Consider the following 14,112-nt stretch of genomic DNA (forward strand, 5'->3'; position numbering starts at 1 on the left):
GTTTATTTAGGACAATTTAAGAGTACAGACACAAGATGGCCTAACATATATAAACTTTTTCACAGACCTTTAAAACAACCTTGAAAGTATAAAGATATTATTACATGTAGATCTAAACTCCCACACTTATTTAATTATATTCCAACACTGAAATGGTAGGCCTTTTCACAAGAAGTCAAAACAACCATATACAAACTACAGAGAAACAACAGTTAAAATGCTTCAAGCTGTCTGTACCAGAGAACACTTCATATATTTTTTTAAATGCAGTTTGGATGATGAACATGCCAAATTTAAATGCAAGAATCAGCTATTTATCATAAATACCATCCATTACTTAAAAACGTGATTAGGTGAGAAGCACATCCTTATAAATGTGCATCAAAAAGCTCCTGGGGACCACTTACAGCTCTGACTCGAAGAAGATGTGAGATGACAGACTGTAGTTCATCACTGTAGTGTTTTAGTTCAGTAAATCTCCTGAAACAGGAAACAAGGGAAACATCATTTTTTTTCTCATGGAAACAAGTCAAAAACTGAAAGACAAAAACAGCAGTTCTTGAGAATAATGAAACTGATTCTATTTAACCATATGCTGGCCTTATGCACACACCAATACAAATTCAAAAAATTCTAAAATAAAGCAACCATATTTTCTTTTGGTATTACTAAAGACAAGAAAAATACTTCATAATTTATACTGTGGAACTGAGATAAAGATAAAAGTTATATGAAAAGTTACTTGAAAACAAAAAACAGGACAAAAACTTATGGTGCTAAAAAATGTTCTGATGCAACCATAAACTCATGGTCTCTAACCTCAATCTTCATGCTGATCAATAATCTTTGTTTCCCTAATCTAGTAACTACAGTTCTGCAAAAAGACCTGAAATTTCTGATACCACCACCTATCACTCTCCAACCAGGCTTCACAAATTAAACACAAGCCATTAGTAGGAACCACCTCCACCTCTATCTCCTGCCAGTAAACATATCTACATCTATTATTTCTTCCTTCCCTCTAAGATCCTTCTTCCCATCAATACTCTAGACTCTATCCCAGCTACACCCCATATTCCTATTTTCTAAATTCCTCTCTCTGCAAGCTCCTTCTCATTAGCATATCAATTAACTCTCCTATATTAAAACACATACATATATTCCCTTGACAACACATCCAACTGTTAACACTCTCGTTCCCAGCCATTTCACAGGCACACTTTAACAAGGTACTCTCTCTAGCAACAGTCACTTTCCATGCACCATGCGGCCCAATGCAATCTAGTTTTGCCTCCAACACCAGCAGAGAAATACTCCTGACAAACTCACTAACTATTCTCATGTTGCTTAAAACCCAACAACAGACTTTAGTCCTCATCTTTCTTGATCCTTTCAGCAAGTTAACAGCTAACCTCACCCTCCTCCCAACTTTAGCATGCAAAGAGGCCCTAAAGTGTCAGAAACACTAAGGAGGGCCTCTCAGTAGGACAAGTGTGTGAACAAGCAAAACTGTACACAAAGGCCCTAGAGGGACTCAAGAATCTGAAGGTATAACCCAAATAATTCAAATGGTGCTAATCTTCAGATTATACTTTGGAAAACACCCTCAAGGCGTTGGCACTCCTTAGGATCCAATCCTGGGTCCTCAGCCATCTTAATCAATCTTTCAATCTATACATTTCATGTGACTTACCATTCACAAAGCTTCACAGTTATGGCGTACGTGTTACTGAATTCCAAATGTCTACCTCCTGCCCGAATCTCTCTCCTAAACACCAGACCTTTGTACTTTTACATATCTAGAGCTTAACTTATCTTCCCCGTCCCTCCCAAAACCCTCTTCCCTATGTTCCCTAGCATTCTAAAGAAGAAAACCTGGGTGCCATCTATATTTCCTGCCCCTCTTTTGCTCCATTCATTCTACTAATCACTTGGTCTACCTCCAAATATTGCCCAAATATTGTCTAAATATTGCCACATAAAAGTAGAAGACTCATCTCCAAAAGTAGAAAGTTCATCTCCAAACTGCTCTTAGCAGTCTAGTTTGAAGAAATTTATTTTATTTCAAAATTATTTATTTATTTATTTATTTTTTAGTGATCTCTACACCCAACATATGAGTAAACTTACAACCTCAATCAAGAGCCACATGCTCTTCCGACTGAGCCAGCCAGGCACCCCAGTTTGAAAAAATATAAACATGCATGAAGCTAGTATCATTTTGGTAATCCCAACAATCTTTCCGGTTTTCTACATTTTAAGAAAGGGCAGAATAAAAGTATTTTAGTGCTGTAAACTATTTTAGTAACGGTATGAATAATAATTATATATTGGGCCAGCTAGACCCACTATATAAAATACATGTAATATATAATATAGCTAGAACAGAGATTCTGTATGTGAAGAATCTGGCTTAACAACGAATGGCATGAAGGCACCTGGCTGGTTCAGTAGAAGGACTATGTGATTCTTTGGGGTTTTTTTCTTTAATTTTATTTATTTATTCTGACAGAGTGAGAAAGGGAGGGCGAGAGAGAGAGAGAGAGAGAGAGAGAGAGAGAGAGAGAGAGAGAAGATCTTAAACAGGATCTGTGTTACCAGCCCAGAGTGCAACACAAGGCTCGAACTAATGAACCATGAGATAATGACCTGAGCCGAAACCAAGAGTCGGCTGCTCAACAGACTGAGCCATTCAAGCACCCCAGGAGTATGGGACTCTTGATCTCGCGTCATTAGTTTGAGTCCCATATTGAGTGTAGAGATTACTTAAAAATAAATAAATAAAACTTTAAAAAAAAAAAAAAAAGAACGATATAGATAATTCTTTTATCTAGAACTTAAGGCAAACAAATTCTATTACTAATTATACATTAACTACACACTTTAATAAGAACAGGGGCAAAACTGCTTTGGTTATGTTACTGTTCATATCAAATTTAAAATTTCATATATAATATGGTTATTAAATAAAATTTTATAATCCAGAAACCTAGTTAGGTCAGAAAAGGGAAGATAAACATTCAATTGATAAAATATTTTTCATTAAATTGAAAAACATTCAAGACAAAATATTAATATTACAATATTAACTAAAAATAGTCTCATCTACATGCTCCTCTAGTGCATGCACATTCACCAAAGTCATAAAGCTAGCTTACTAGGTTTTTCAAAGAGGTTGACTTAAAATTTTATCTAAAGAGCGTCTCTTATATACCATACCCGTCATTATAACCCTTACAGTGGAACCTTAAATGCATATTACTAAGTGAAAAAAGCCTATCTGTAAAGGCTACATACTGTATATGACATTCTATAAAAGGCAAAACTATGGAGATTACTGGTTGCCAGGGGCTGGGATGGAGGGATAAACAGGCAGAGCACAGAGGATTTTTAGGACACTGAAAATACTTTGGAGTTTTTTTTTTTTTTTGGTGGGGGTGGGAGGGTCTTGGTGTTGTTTTTTGTTTAAATTTCAAGTGGGTTCCATGCCCAACACGGGGCTTGAATTCATGACCCTGAGATTAACAGTCACGTGCTCTACCAAGTGAGCCAACCAGGCACCCCAGCCCCAGGACAGTTAAAATACCTTATATGATACTATTAATGATGGACATATGCCATTATACATTTGTCATAATATACAACACCAAGAGTGAACCCTAATGTAACGTCTTCAGGTGATAACAGTGTCTTAATATAGGTTCATCGATTATAACAAATGTACCATTCTGGTGGGGGATATTAACAGTGGGGGTAATTGTGCAAGTGTGGGGGCAGAGGATATATATGGGAGCTCGATGCTGTCCATTCAATTTTTCTGTAAAACTAAATAGAACTCCTCTAAAAGTCTATTAAAAAAAAAAAAAAAAACTTCAGTGGTTACCATCACAATTTCCTGTTTACCAAAACTTTAAATATTTATATTTTATATTCAAAATTTATATTAAAAACCAAATACATGATTTCTAAAGTCAGGCATAATATATTATCAGACTATGCAAACCCAGCCTTTGGTAAGAATTTACACCACATAGAAATTAATGTTGAAGGCTTAACTAGAGAAATTCTAACACAACTCATGAACTTGGCAGCCAAAAATGCAAAAGCCTAATCTGCTCAAACACCTTTCTAACTGAAAAGTTCAGCTGAATCAAAGGCCAGGTAAAGGTCCATAAAATGAAAAGTCTGAATTACCCACCTAATTCAGAGAATGAGTAAAATCAAAATCTTAAGAAATGCCTAGGAACCACCCTAAGGACATTTTATTGTGAATGCATGGGTTTCCTTAAATATAGAAATGGTCTCATCACAAACACCTAACATTAATGAAGTCAAGTAATCGTCATACAGATACATCTCCATGAAATTATTCCACTAGTATGCATTTATCTATCAAGTTTTCTTGGTGTACAAAGTAGTTTATTATTAAATATACATAATACATATAATCTTCTTGAACTTTGTACATATTTGATAAGCAAAGCCATATAGGGAAAACTATTTCATATGAAATTAAAAATTACTTCTCTCATTTTTCTGATATCTTCAACAACATTTTAAATAAATCCTTCTAGGAAAAAACAGCGGTTTAATTTTCTGATACTTCAGTTACTTGCAACCTTAAACCTAATTAAGTTACCAAATCTCAAAATCAGTTTTAGACTGTAAAAGGATTTCAGTAATGTGAATTATTATTTAAATTAGTAAATAAAGTGCATACATTCAGAAATGAAAAATTAAATAAATTGATAGACATCATTCAAAACAACATTGTAACTGTTATTAAAACAAAACCTTACTTGTCTGGGTTTTTCACTCTGAATGTTGCATTAAGCGCTTTTAACCTGGAGTCTGCCTGGAAAAAATAATTTGTTCACTTAATACAATTACATTTCAGGGTATAAATCCAAACAGTTTTACTTTCCCTTTAGAATTAAGATGCTCAAATACAGTTGTCTTCATATCATTTGTCAAACACATTAAACGTATCTAAAAAAAAACAGCAAAGTAGTTATTTCTGAAAACACTACAAAAACTGTTAAGAATTAAACTGAATAACATGGCATTCAATGATACCAAAGTAAAACAATTATAAACATCACTATATTAACAGGTATACACACACACACACACACACACACACACACACACACACACACACACACAGCTCTGCATTATTGTAACTCAGAATAAATCACATGGAAGAAGTAGTTTACCTTTCTCTAAATCAAGAAAAGGAACGATAAACTAAATAAAACGACTGCTCTGAAGCATATACATTACTGCAGGTAGTTCCCAGGAATCCACACCAAATGTACATTGGTTTTTTTCATTTTCACGATCACTATTTTAAAAAAGGAAGAACTGAGGCACCTGGATGGCTCAGTAGGTTAAGTGCCTGACTTCGGCTCAGGTCATGATCTCGCAGTTTGTGGGTTCCTGCTGACAGCTTGGGGCCTGGAGCCTGCTTCGGATTCTGTGTCTCCCTCTCTCTCTGCCCCTCCCCTGCTCATGCTCTCTCAAAAATAAATAAACATCAAAAAAAATGTTTTTAAACAAAAGAACTATGGAAATGCCTATACTAAATACTACATACTAAATTAAGTAAAACATGTGAGATGAAATCAAATTACTTTCTAGCTGACAGAAAATGTTACAACACAACCTTTTTTAAAAATTTTTTTAAATGTTTATTTTTGAGAGGGACAGAACATGAGTGGGAGAGGGGCAGAAAGAGCCAGAGATACAGAATCCATAGCAGGCTCCAGGCTCTGAGCTGTCAGTGCAGAGCCTGATGCAGGGCTCGAACCCACGAACTGTGAGACCATGACTTGAGCCCAAGTCGGACACTTAACTGACTGAGCCACCCAGGCACCCCAAGAAAACACAACTTTTTAACTATTTTTTAAAACTTTTTAACTATCTTTACTTACTCTAGATAACTGCTCTCAAAGGAGGAACAGAGGGATCAGCACTAAATAATAATTGTATTCTATAAAATTTATACTTAATATATCCAAGTCATAGCCAAACTTCACACACACACACGCACACACACACACAGAAAGAAAAGAAAAGAAAAGAAAAGAAAAGAAAAGAAAAGAAAAGAAAAGAAAAGAAAAGAAAAGGAGAAAAAACACTAAATTATGTTTCTGACCAGGCACAGAAACTACATAAAAGGTGGTTCAATCAGGAATCAATTTTTTTAATGTTTTATTTATTTTTAAGAAAGAGAGAGAGAGAGACAGAGTGTGAGTGGGGGAGGGGCAGAGAGAGAGGGAGACACAGAATCTGAACCAGGTTCCAGGCTCTGAGCTGTCAGCACAGAGCCCGACACGAGGCACGAACCCATGAGCCATGAGATCATGACCTGAGCCAAAGTCAGATGCTTAACCGACTGAGCCACCCAGGTGCCCCCATTTTTTTTTTTTTTTAAGAGAGAACGTGAGCAAGGGAGAGGGGCAAAGGGAGAGGGAGCGAAACCCAAGTAGGCTCTGCATTCAGTGCAGAGTCCAACATGGGGCTCAATCCTACAACCCTGGGATCATGACCTAGGCTGAAATCAAGAGTCAGACACTCAACTGACTGAACCACCTAGGTGCCTCAGTTTCACTCCACCTTACTGTATCTCCTTTAAAACAGTACTACTTGAAATCATCTTAGTTGTTTACTTGTTTCTTAGCTGCCCACTAAAAGAGTCGTAAGAAAGCACAACGTGAATGGTGCTCCTGGAGTTATACAATGGCTGCCATGGCAATACGTTATTTAATCTGCTTTGTTCATTGCTATATCCCAGTGCCTCACAAAGCGTGGCACAAGACCAACATGCAGGAGGTAACGACTGAATAAAAAGTAACCCCAACTATTCTACAGCCCCGACTATCTTCCTTCCCACGTTCTCTGTTAGTCCCACTTCTTCTCCTTTTCCAGTTCCTATTAAATATTTTACTTTCCTTATGCTGGATTTTGTCTTCCCTTTGTTATTTCATTTTCTGATTCTTCTCTTCCCCCACACCTTGCCTAGTAAGCCACTACCCAGCTTGGGCCTCTCTAATGTTCCTCTTCCCTGGCCCCCAAGTTGACTCCACCGCAAGGTTCTTTATTCCTGTCTCAGCTCAAATGTTATCTCTTCAACCATGTGACCCAGTTTACCCAGGACAGTCCTGGTTTATGCTTGTTGTCCTAAACTCATTATTATTATTTTTTTTAACATTTATTTATTTTTGAGACAGAGACAGAGCATGAACAGGGGAGGGTCAGAGAGAGAGGGAGACACAGAATCTGAAACAGGCTCCAGGCTCTGAGCAGTCAGCACAGAGCCCGACGCGGGGCTCGAACTCACATACCGCGAGATCGTGACCTGAGCCAAAGTCGGACGCTTAACCGACTGAGCCACCCAGGCGCCCCGTCCTAAACTCATCATTAATAGGACCCCTTTTTACTCTCAAGAGAGTCCCATTAGAATAATAAATCTTATGGTCACCTATCTCAAAAAAATCCTTGAAAACAAAAATTCTGTACCATCATACCCTTTAACAATACCCTTTAAAGTATCTTATTGATTTAAACATTAATTTAATGTCTCTACTACAATATAAGCTCGATAAGAATAAGGGAGTTTATGTTTTCAGCTCATTCACTACTGTTTCCACAGCACCTAGAAGAGCACCTGACACTCTGTAGGCACCCAGCCACAGTGGCTCTCTGAGAATTTCTGTGTAATATACAGATTAGCAGAAATTTTAAAGTTTATTTATTTTGAGAGAGAGAGTGAGCGAGCAAGCAGGGGAGAGGGGCAAAGGGGGAGGGAGGGTGAGAGAGAGAGAAAGAGATAGAAAAGAGAATCTCAAGCCAGCTCCACACTCAGCAGGGAGCCCAATGCAGGGGCTCAGTCCCACAACTGTGAGATCAGGACCTGGGCCTCAACCAACTGAACCACCCAGGTGCCTCTAGCAGAAATTTTCGAAGTCTGGACTATGGGCATTGGCAGTCTCTACTCCAAGCAACAGACAGGGTCCTGGATTCTTCTGAGTTAACCTAAATTCATTTAAGATCTGGGCATATGGATGACACTTTCATGACAGTAACTTACTGAGTTATTGGAGTTAAAACAATATCACCTTACTCTAAATCAACTAGTTTATATGTTCGTTACTCTAAACTCTTTGCTCTTTTACTGAATTGGTTAACATGAATATTTATATAAATACACAAGACAAAGAACACCAACACAGAGCACTGATGAAGAGTTAGTGCTCATGTTTGTATTAAATACAGCACTGATAAAAAGGCAGTAGATTTTTATAATTATCTTGCTGGGTAAAATAATTAAATATTTTTAAGAAAATATTAATCTAGTAGGCCAAAACTATATATTAAATTAAACGTGCGTGAGAAAAGGAAAACTAAAGTAAGGTTACATTTCAATCTGAGAATGACAATCCAAAGGCCAAGGTTAAAATATAAATATTTGGTCTGATTCAGAACAATCTTTTTTTCACAGAAATAGTTTCCAATACTTCCTTTACCAACCAATTTTACATAATTACAAAATTTATAACCAAACACAGAGGTAACATGAGATAATAACACACACACACACACACACACACACACACACACATATGTATATATACAAACCTCACATACATGTTTGTGTATATGCATGTACGCACGGACATGTATGTGTGAGGTGGTCTAAAAACATTCTATCTTACAACAAAACTTAAAATAAGAAACAGTCACAACAAAATAAGGAATACAGCAGGATGTAAGGATTTCTAAACTCTCCTCATAACATCTTATTTTCTGCTCCATTTCATTAAAAGCCTGATTTCAAATTATTAATACTGCACATTAAGTATTACTTTCAAAGACTTTCTAAAAGTGAAACTGAGGTTATACCATGAGGCAACCCAAACATGAAACATTTTAACTAAACTCTTAAATAGCACCTATACACAAGATTCAATGCACTCAGTAAACAGCATAGTCTATATAGATGGAAGAAACTCAAGAGCTTTTTCAAGGTCACCAAAGTCATGGCCAAAACCTAGGTGCAAGGACAAATGATTGCTGATTTCTAAACTAGTGACTAAATCTTGACTATTACATAAAGAGAAGTCACTAAAACAACTATGTTTTACTTTTCTCTTTTCCTTAATATCAGATGCTAACATCTTGGACTAGTTCTCAGAAAACCCTATCAAAATATAAACATTTTTCAAAGTTTTGAGTTATTTCAAATCCAACTCTAAATTAAAATTCAAGTATTCTGAGTGCCATAAAGTAATGAATTATAGCCAAGAAGATTCTAATGTTTTCATGCAACCTGCCAACAAAATGTTTATAAATTAGAATCAGCTTATGACAGAATTAGATACTTGATTATATTTTCCATGCAGAAACAAATTTTTCTCTTTCTAGTTTTTCGTGCTAAATTTCAAATACCTATGTGCCAATACATAAATCTCCAGGGGTGTTTTCAAAACTACTATAAAGACATTTTGTTCTTGTTGCCAAGACCTATTGAACTTTTGTTACTGTACTATCATATGAATTGTTTTATAAATGTATAGATTATATAAATTTACATTACATTTTTCTACTTACCTATTCAGTTTACAGAAGAGATGAAAACTTTAAAAATTTGCCAATATTACATTACTTTGGGGGACGATAGGGTGAGTAGACAGGAATTAGGGTGGCCATCTCACCATACCTTATTTTTCAATTTTTAGATAACAATTTCATTCCCAAACACTAATTATAATTACTAAATTTGAAAAGCTGTGTCACTAATGGATACCAATTCAAAATGACTCCTATGCCCAAAGATGACCACCACATCCCAGCAGACAGAAGCAGCACGACGCATGGCTCATCTTCTAGTCTGCTCTGACTGGGAAACCCAAGCTCAATTCTTCAGAACTGTCTTTCATATCTGATAAAGAATGAGCAAGTGTGTGCACAAGAATTTGAGTGGCAGTGGTAAAGACAGCGGAGTAAAAAAAAAAAAAAAAAGATGCAAAGTGTATGAGTATACTGCGGGAAAAATCTACAGTTTGTGTCTCAATTACTGCTTCAAAATACTCCTTCCCAATAGAATGAAATTCATAAATATGCCCTCTATAATCTCACTAGTAACTAAAATTACACAAATCCAAAGTGAATTCGCAGTATTTCTTTGAAAACCTTACCAATGATATTAGATGCAAAGCCAATTTCCAACATTCGTTCATTCAATAAATACCAAGTATGCACGAAGTGCAAGGCACTGTGCTAGGAATTATAAAGGAACTTGTCAAATTATTTCATACAAATTTTCTTACCTTCAGTTGAAACCCAGTTTCATTCACGGTCTCCTTCCAGTTACCTTCCTAAAAATTAAAGTTAATTTTAGAAATCATTGCAAAAAAACAAAAACAAAAACAAAAACGTAAGGAATACTCCAAAGAAAATAGATTAAGGCATCTACTATTCTGTTATTCTTTCAGGGGAGACCAGAGAAGGGTTAAAAAAAAGAATTCATTTCTAAGTTAAATATACAATCCAGATTTCAAAAGATTACCAAAAGATGGACCCAAGATTTTATAGATCTGGGCCTCAAAAAACTAAACACTAACTTTGATATCATTTAAGTGATGCCAGAAAGTACCATCTTTAGTATCCTTAAGTATAAAAATGTTAGCCAAAAGAGTGATATAACCCAATAATTTTGAAATCAAAACAAATTTAAAAACACAATTAAATGAATGTATATTAATAAAGCTGCTCCAAAAAGATTCTTAAGCATAAGCATTCTATAGTTTAAAAGAAAAAAATAAAATGAATTTTTTTTTGAAGACTTAAAGAAAAATACCTGTGTTAAAAACAAATAGAAGATTTTGTCTCTACAAAGGATGGGATGTGAGGCAACTCTCAAAAGAAAGTTTTCTAAACCAATCCGTCGTCTTTCCACAAAATCCGGGTCCATGTTGTCAGCAGAGAGTTTATGCCAAACAAATTCTGCCTAGGTAAACAAAACAATCATGAAGCAGAATCTCAATGCTAAATACTTTTGAACTGTACTGCTGTTTCATTTCTTACCCTTTTCTCTGGTAGAGGTGGCACAACAATATGTGGATAGTAAACTAAAAGGTAGTTTCTCAACAATTCAAATTCACTATACCGCCTCCATAGTGAATCTGTTAGGACACTTTGACCATCAGTATGTTCAACTGACCTGAAAAGGAACAGAATAAGATCTCTATTATTTATTAAAAATATAAATACAGCCCAAATTTCCATCAATGGATGAATGGATAAAGAAAATGTGGTGTATATATATACAATGGAGTGTTACTCGGCAACCAAAAAGAATGAAATCTTGCCATTTGCAACTACGTGGATGGAACTGGAGGGTATTATGCTAAGCAAAATTAGTCAGAGAAAGACAAATATCATACGACTTCACTCAAATGAGGACATTAAGATACAAAACAGATGAACATAAGGGAAGGGAAGCAAAAATAATATAAAAACAGGGGAACAAAACATAAGAGACTCTTAAATATGGAGAACAAACAGAGAACTACTGGAGGGGTTGTGGGAAGGGGGATGGGCTAAATGGGTAAAGGGCACTAAGGAATCTAGCCCCGAAATCACTGTTGCACTATATGCTAACTAACTTGGATATAAATTTAAAAAATAAATTCAAAAATATATCTATCTGGGGCACCTGGGTGGCTCAGTCGGTTAAGTGTCCGACTTCGGCTCAGGTCATGATCTCGCGGTTCGTGAGTTCAGGCCCCGCGTCGGGCTCTGTGCTGACAGCTCAGAGCCTGGAGCCTGTTTCCGATTCTGTGTCTCCCTCTCTCTCTCTGACCCTCCCCCATTCATGCTCTGTCTCTCTCTGTCTCTAAAATAAATAAACGTTTAATAAATAAATAAATAAATAAACATAAAAAAAATCTTAAATAAAAAAAAGAATAGTATCTAAAAAATATATATATATACATATGTATATACATATGTATATGTATATGTATATGTATATATATATATATCTGGATTAGCAATCCCTATCATAATAACACCAGCATTCTTCACAAAGCTAGAACAAACAATCCTAAAATTTGTACAAAACCAGAAAATACCCCGAATAGCCAAAGCAATCCTGAAAAAGAAAACCAAAGCTGGAAGCATCACAATCCCGGACTTCAAGCTGTATTACAAAGCTGTAATCAAGACAGTATGGTACTGGCACAAGAATAGACACTCAGATCAATGGAACAGAATAGAGAACCAGAAATGGACCCACAAACATATGGCCACCTAATCTTTGACAAACCAATGGAATAAAGACAGTCTCTTCAGCAAATGGTTATAGGGAAAACTGGACAGTGACATGCAGAAAAATGAACCTGGACCACTTTCTTACACCATACACAAACTCAAAATGGATGAAAGACCTAAACATAAGACAGGAAGCCATCAAAATCCTAGAGGAGAAAGCAGGCAAAAACCTCTTTGACCTTGGCCGCAGCAACTTCTTACTTGACATGTCTCCAGAGGCAAGGGAAACAAAAGCAAAAGTAAACTACTGGGACCTCATCAAAATAAAAAGCTGCTGCACAGCAAAGGAAAGAATCAGCAAAATTAAAAGGCAAACAATGGAATGGGAAAAGATATCTGCAAACAACACATCAGATAAACGGTTAGTATCTAAAATTTATAAAGAACTTATCAAACTCAACACCCAAAAAACAAATAACCCAGTGAAGAAATAGGCAAAAGACATGAATAGACACTTCTCCAAAGAAGACATCCAGATGGCAAACCGACACATGAAAAGATGCTCAACATCACTCATCATCAGGAAATACAAATCAAGACCACAATGAGATACTACCTCACACCCTTCAGAATAGCTAAAATTAACAACTGAGTCAACAACTCAGTCAACAACAGAAGTTGATGAGGATGCAGAGAAAGAGGAACCCTTTTGCACTGCTGGTGGGAATGCAAACTGGTGTAGCCACTCTGGAAAACAGTATGGAGGTTCCTCAAAAAATTAAAAATAAAACTACCCTATGACCCAGCAATTGCACTACTAGGTATTTACCCAAAGGATACAGGTGTGCTGTTTCGAAGAAGCACAGCACTCCAATGTTTATAGCAGCACTATCGACAATAGACTAAGTATGAAAGAACCCAAATGTCCATCAATGGATGAATGCATAAAAAAGATTATATATATTATATAATACACACACACACACACATATATACACAATATACACAATGGAATATTATTTGGCAATCAAAAGGAATGAAATCTTGCCACTTGCAACAACGTGGATGGAACTAGAGGGTATTATGCTAAGCGATATTAGTCAGTCAGAGAAAGACAAATATCATACAACTTCACTCATATGAGGACTTGAAGATACGAAATGAACATAAGGGAAGGGAAGCAAAAATAATACAAAAACAGAGGGGGACAAAACATAACAGACTCAAATATAGAGAACAAACAGGGTTGCTAGAGGGATTGAGGGAGGGGGGATGGGCTAAATGGGTAAGGGGCATTAAGGAATCTACTCCTGAAATCATTGTTGCACTATATGCTAACTAACTTGGATATAAATTAAAAAATAATTAAAAAAACAAAAACAAAAAAAAAACCCTGAAGCTTTGCTTAAAAAAATGTAAATTCCTGGACCTCACCCAAAACCCTGTAGCAAGTGATTCCTATGTACTTTAAAGTTTAAAAACCATGCGGTTTTCTTTTGTATGTGGTTATTTTTTTTTTTATGATTTTATTTTTAAGTAATCTTTACACCCAATGTGGGATTGAATTTACAACCTCGAGATCAACAGTCACATGCTCCACCAATTGAACCAGCCAGGAACCCCTAAGAACCACTGTTTTGTTTTGTTTTGAATTGTAAAATCCATTTTATTTATTTTTTTAACTTTTTTATTTTTTAAAATTTACATCCAAATTAGTTAGCATATAGTGAAGCAATGATTTTAGGAGTAGATTCCTTAATGCCCCTTACCCATTTAGCCCATCCCCTCTCCCACAACCCCTCCAGCAACCCTCAGTTCGTTTTCCATATTTACAAG

General features: G+C 35.9%; 1 protein-coding gene across 1 annotated transcript in view; it reads right to left on the reverse strand.

Annotated features, from left to right (window-relative positions):
• SNX4 (sorting nexin 4) overlaps positions 1-14,112 on the reverse strand; it is a 68,723-nt gene that overhangs the window by 36,560 nt on the left and 18,051 nt on the right. Inside the window, exons 3-7 of the mRNA XM_042998904.1 lie at positions 11,089-11,224; positions 10,862-11,011; positions 10,332-10,379; positions 4,800-4,855; positions 408-480 (exon numbers count right to left, since the gene is read on the reverse strand). Of these exons, the coding sequence (XP_042854838.1) occupies positions 408-480; positions 4,800-4,855; positions 10,332-10,379; positions 10,862-11,011; positions 11,089-11,224 (463 nt within the window). The remainder of the gene's footprint in view (positions 1-407; positions 481-4,799; positions 4,856-10,331; positions 10,380-10,861; positions 11,012-11,088; positions 11,225-14,112) is intronic.

This window comes from Panthera tigris, chromosome C2 (assembly GCF_018350195.1).
Source record: "Panthera tigris isolate Pti1 chromosome C2, P.tigris_Pti1_mat1.1, whole genome shotgun sequence".
In the NCBI taxonomy this organism is placed as follows: domain Eukaryota; kingdom Metazoa; phylum Chordata; class Mammalia; order Carnivora; family Felidae; genus Panthera; species Panthera tigris.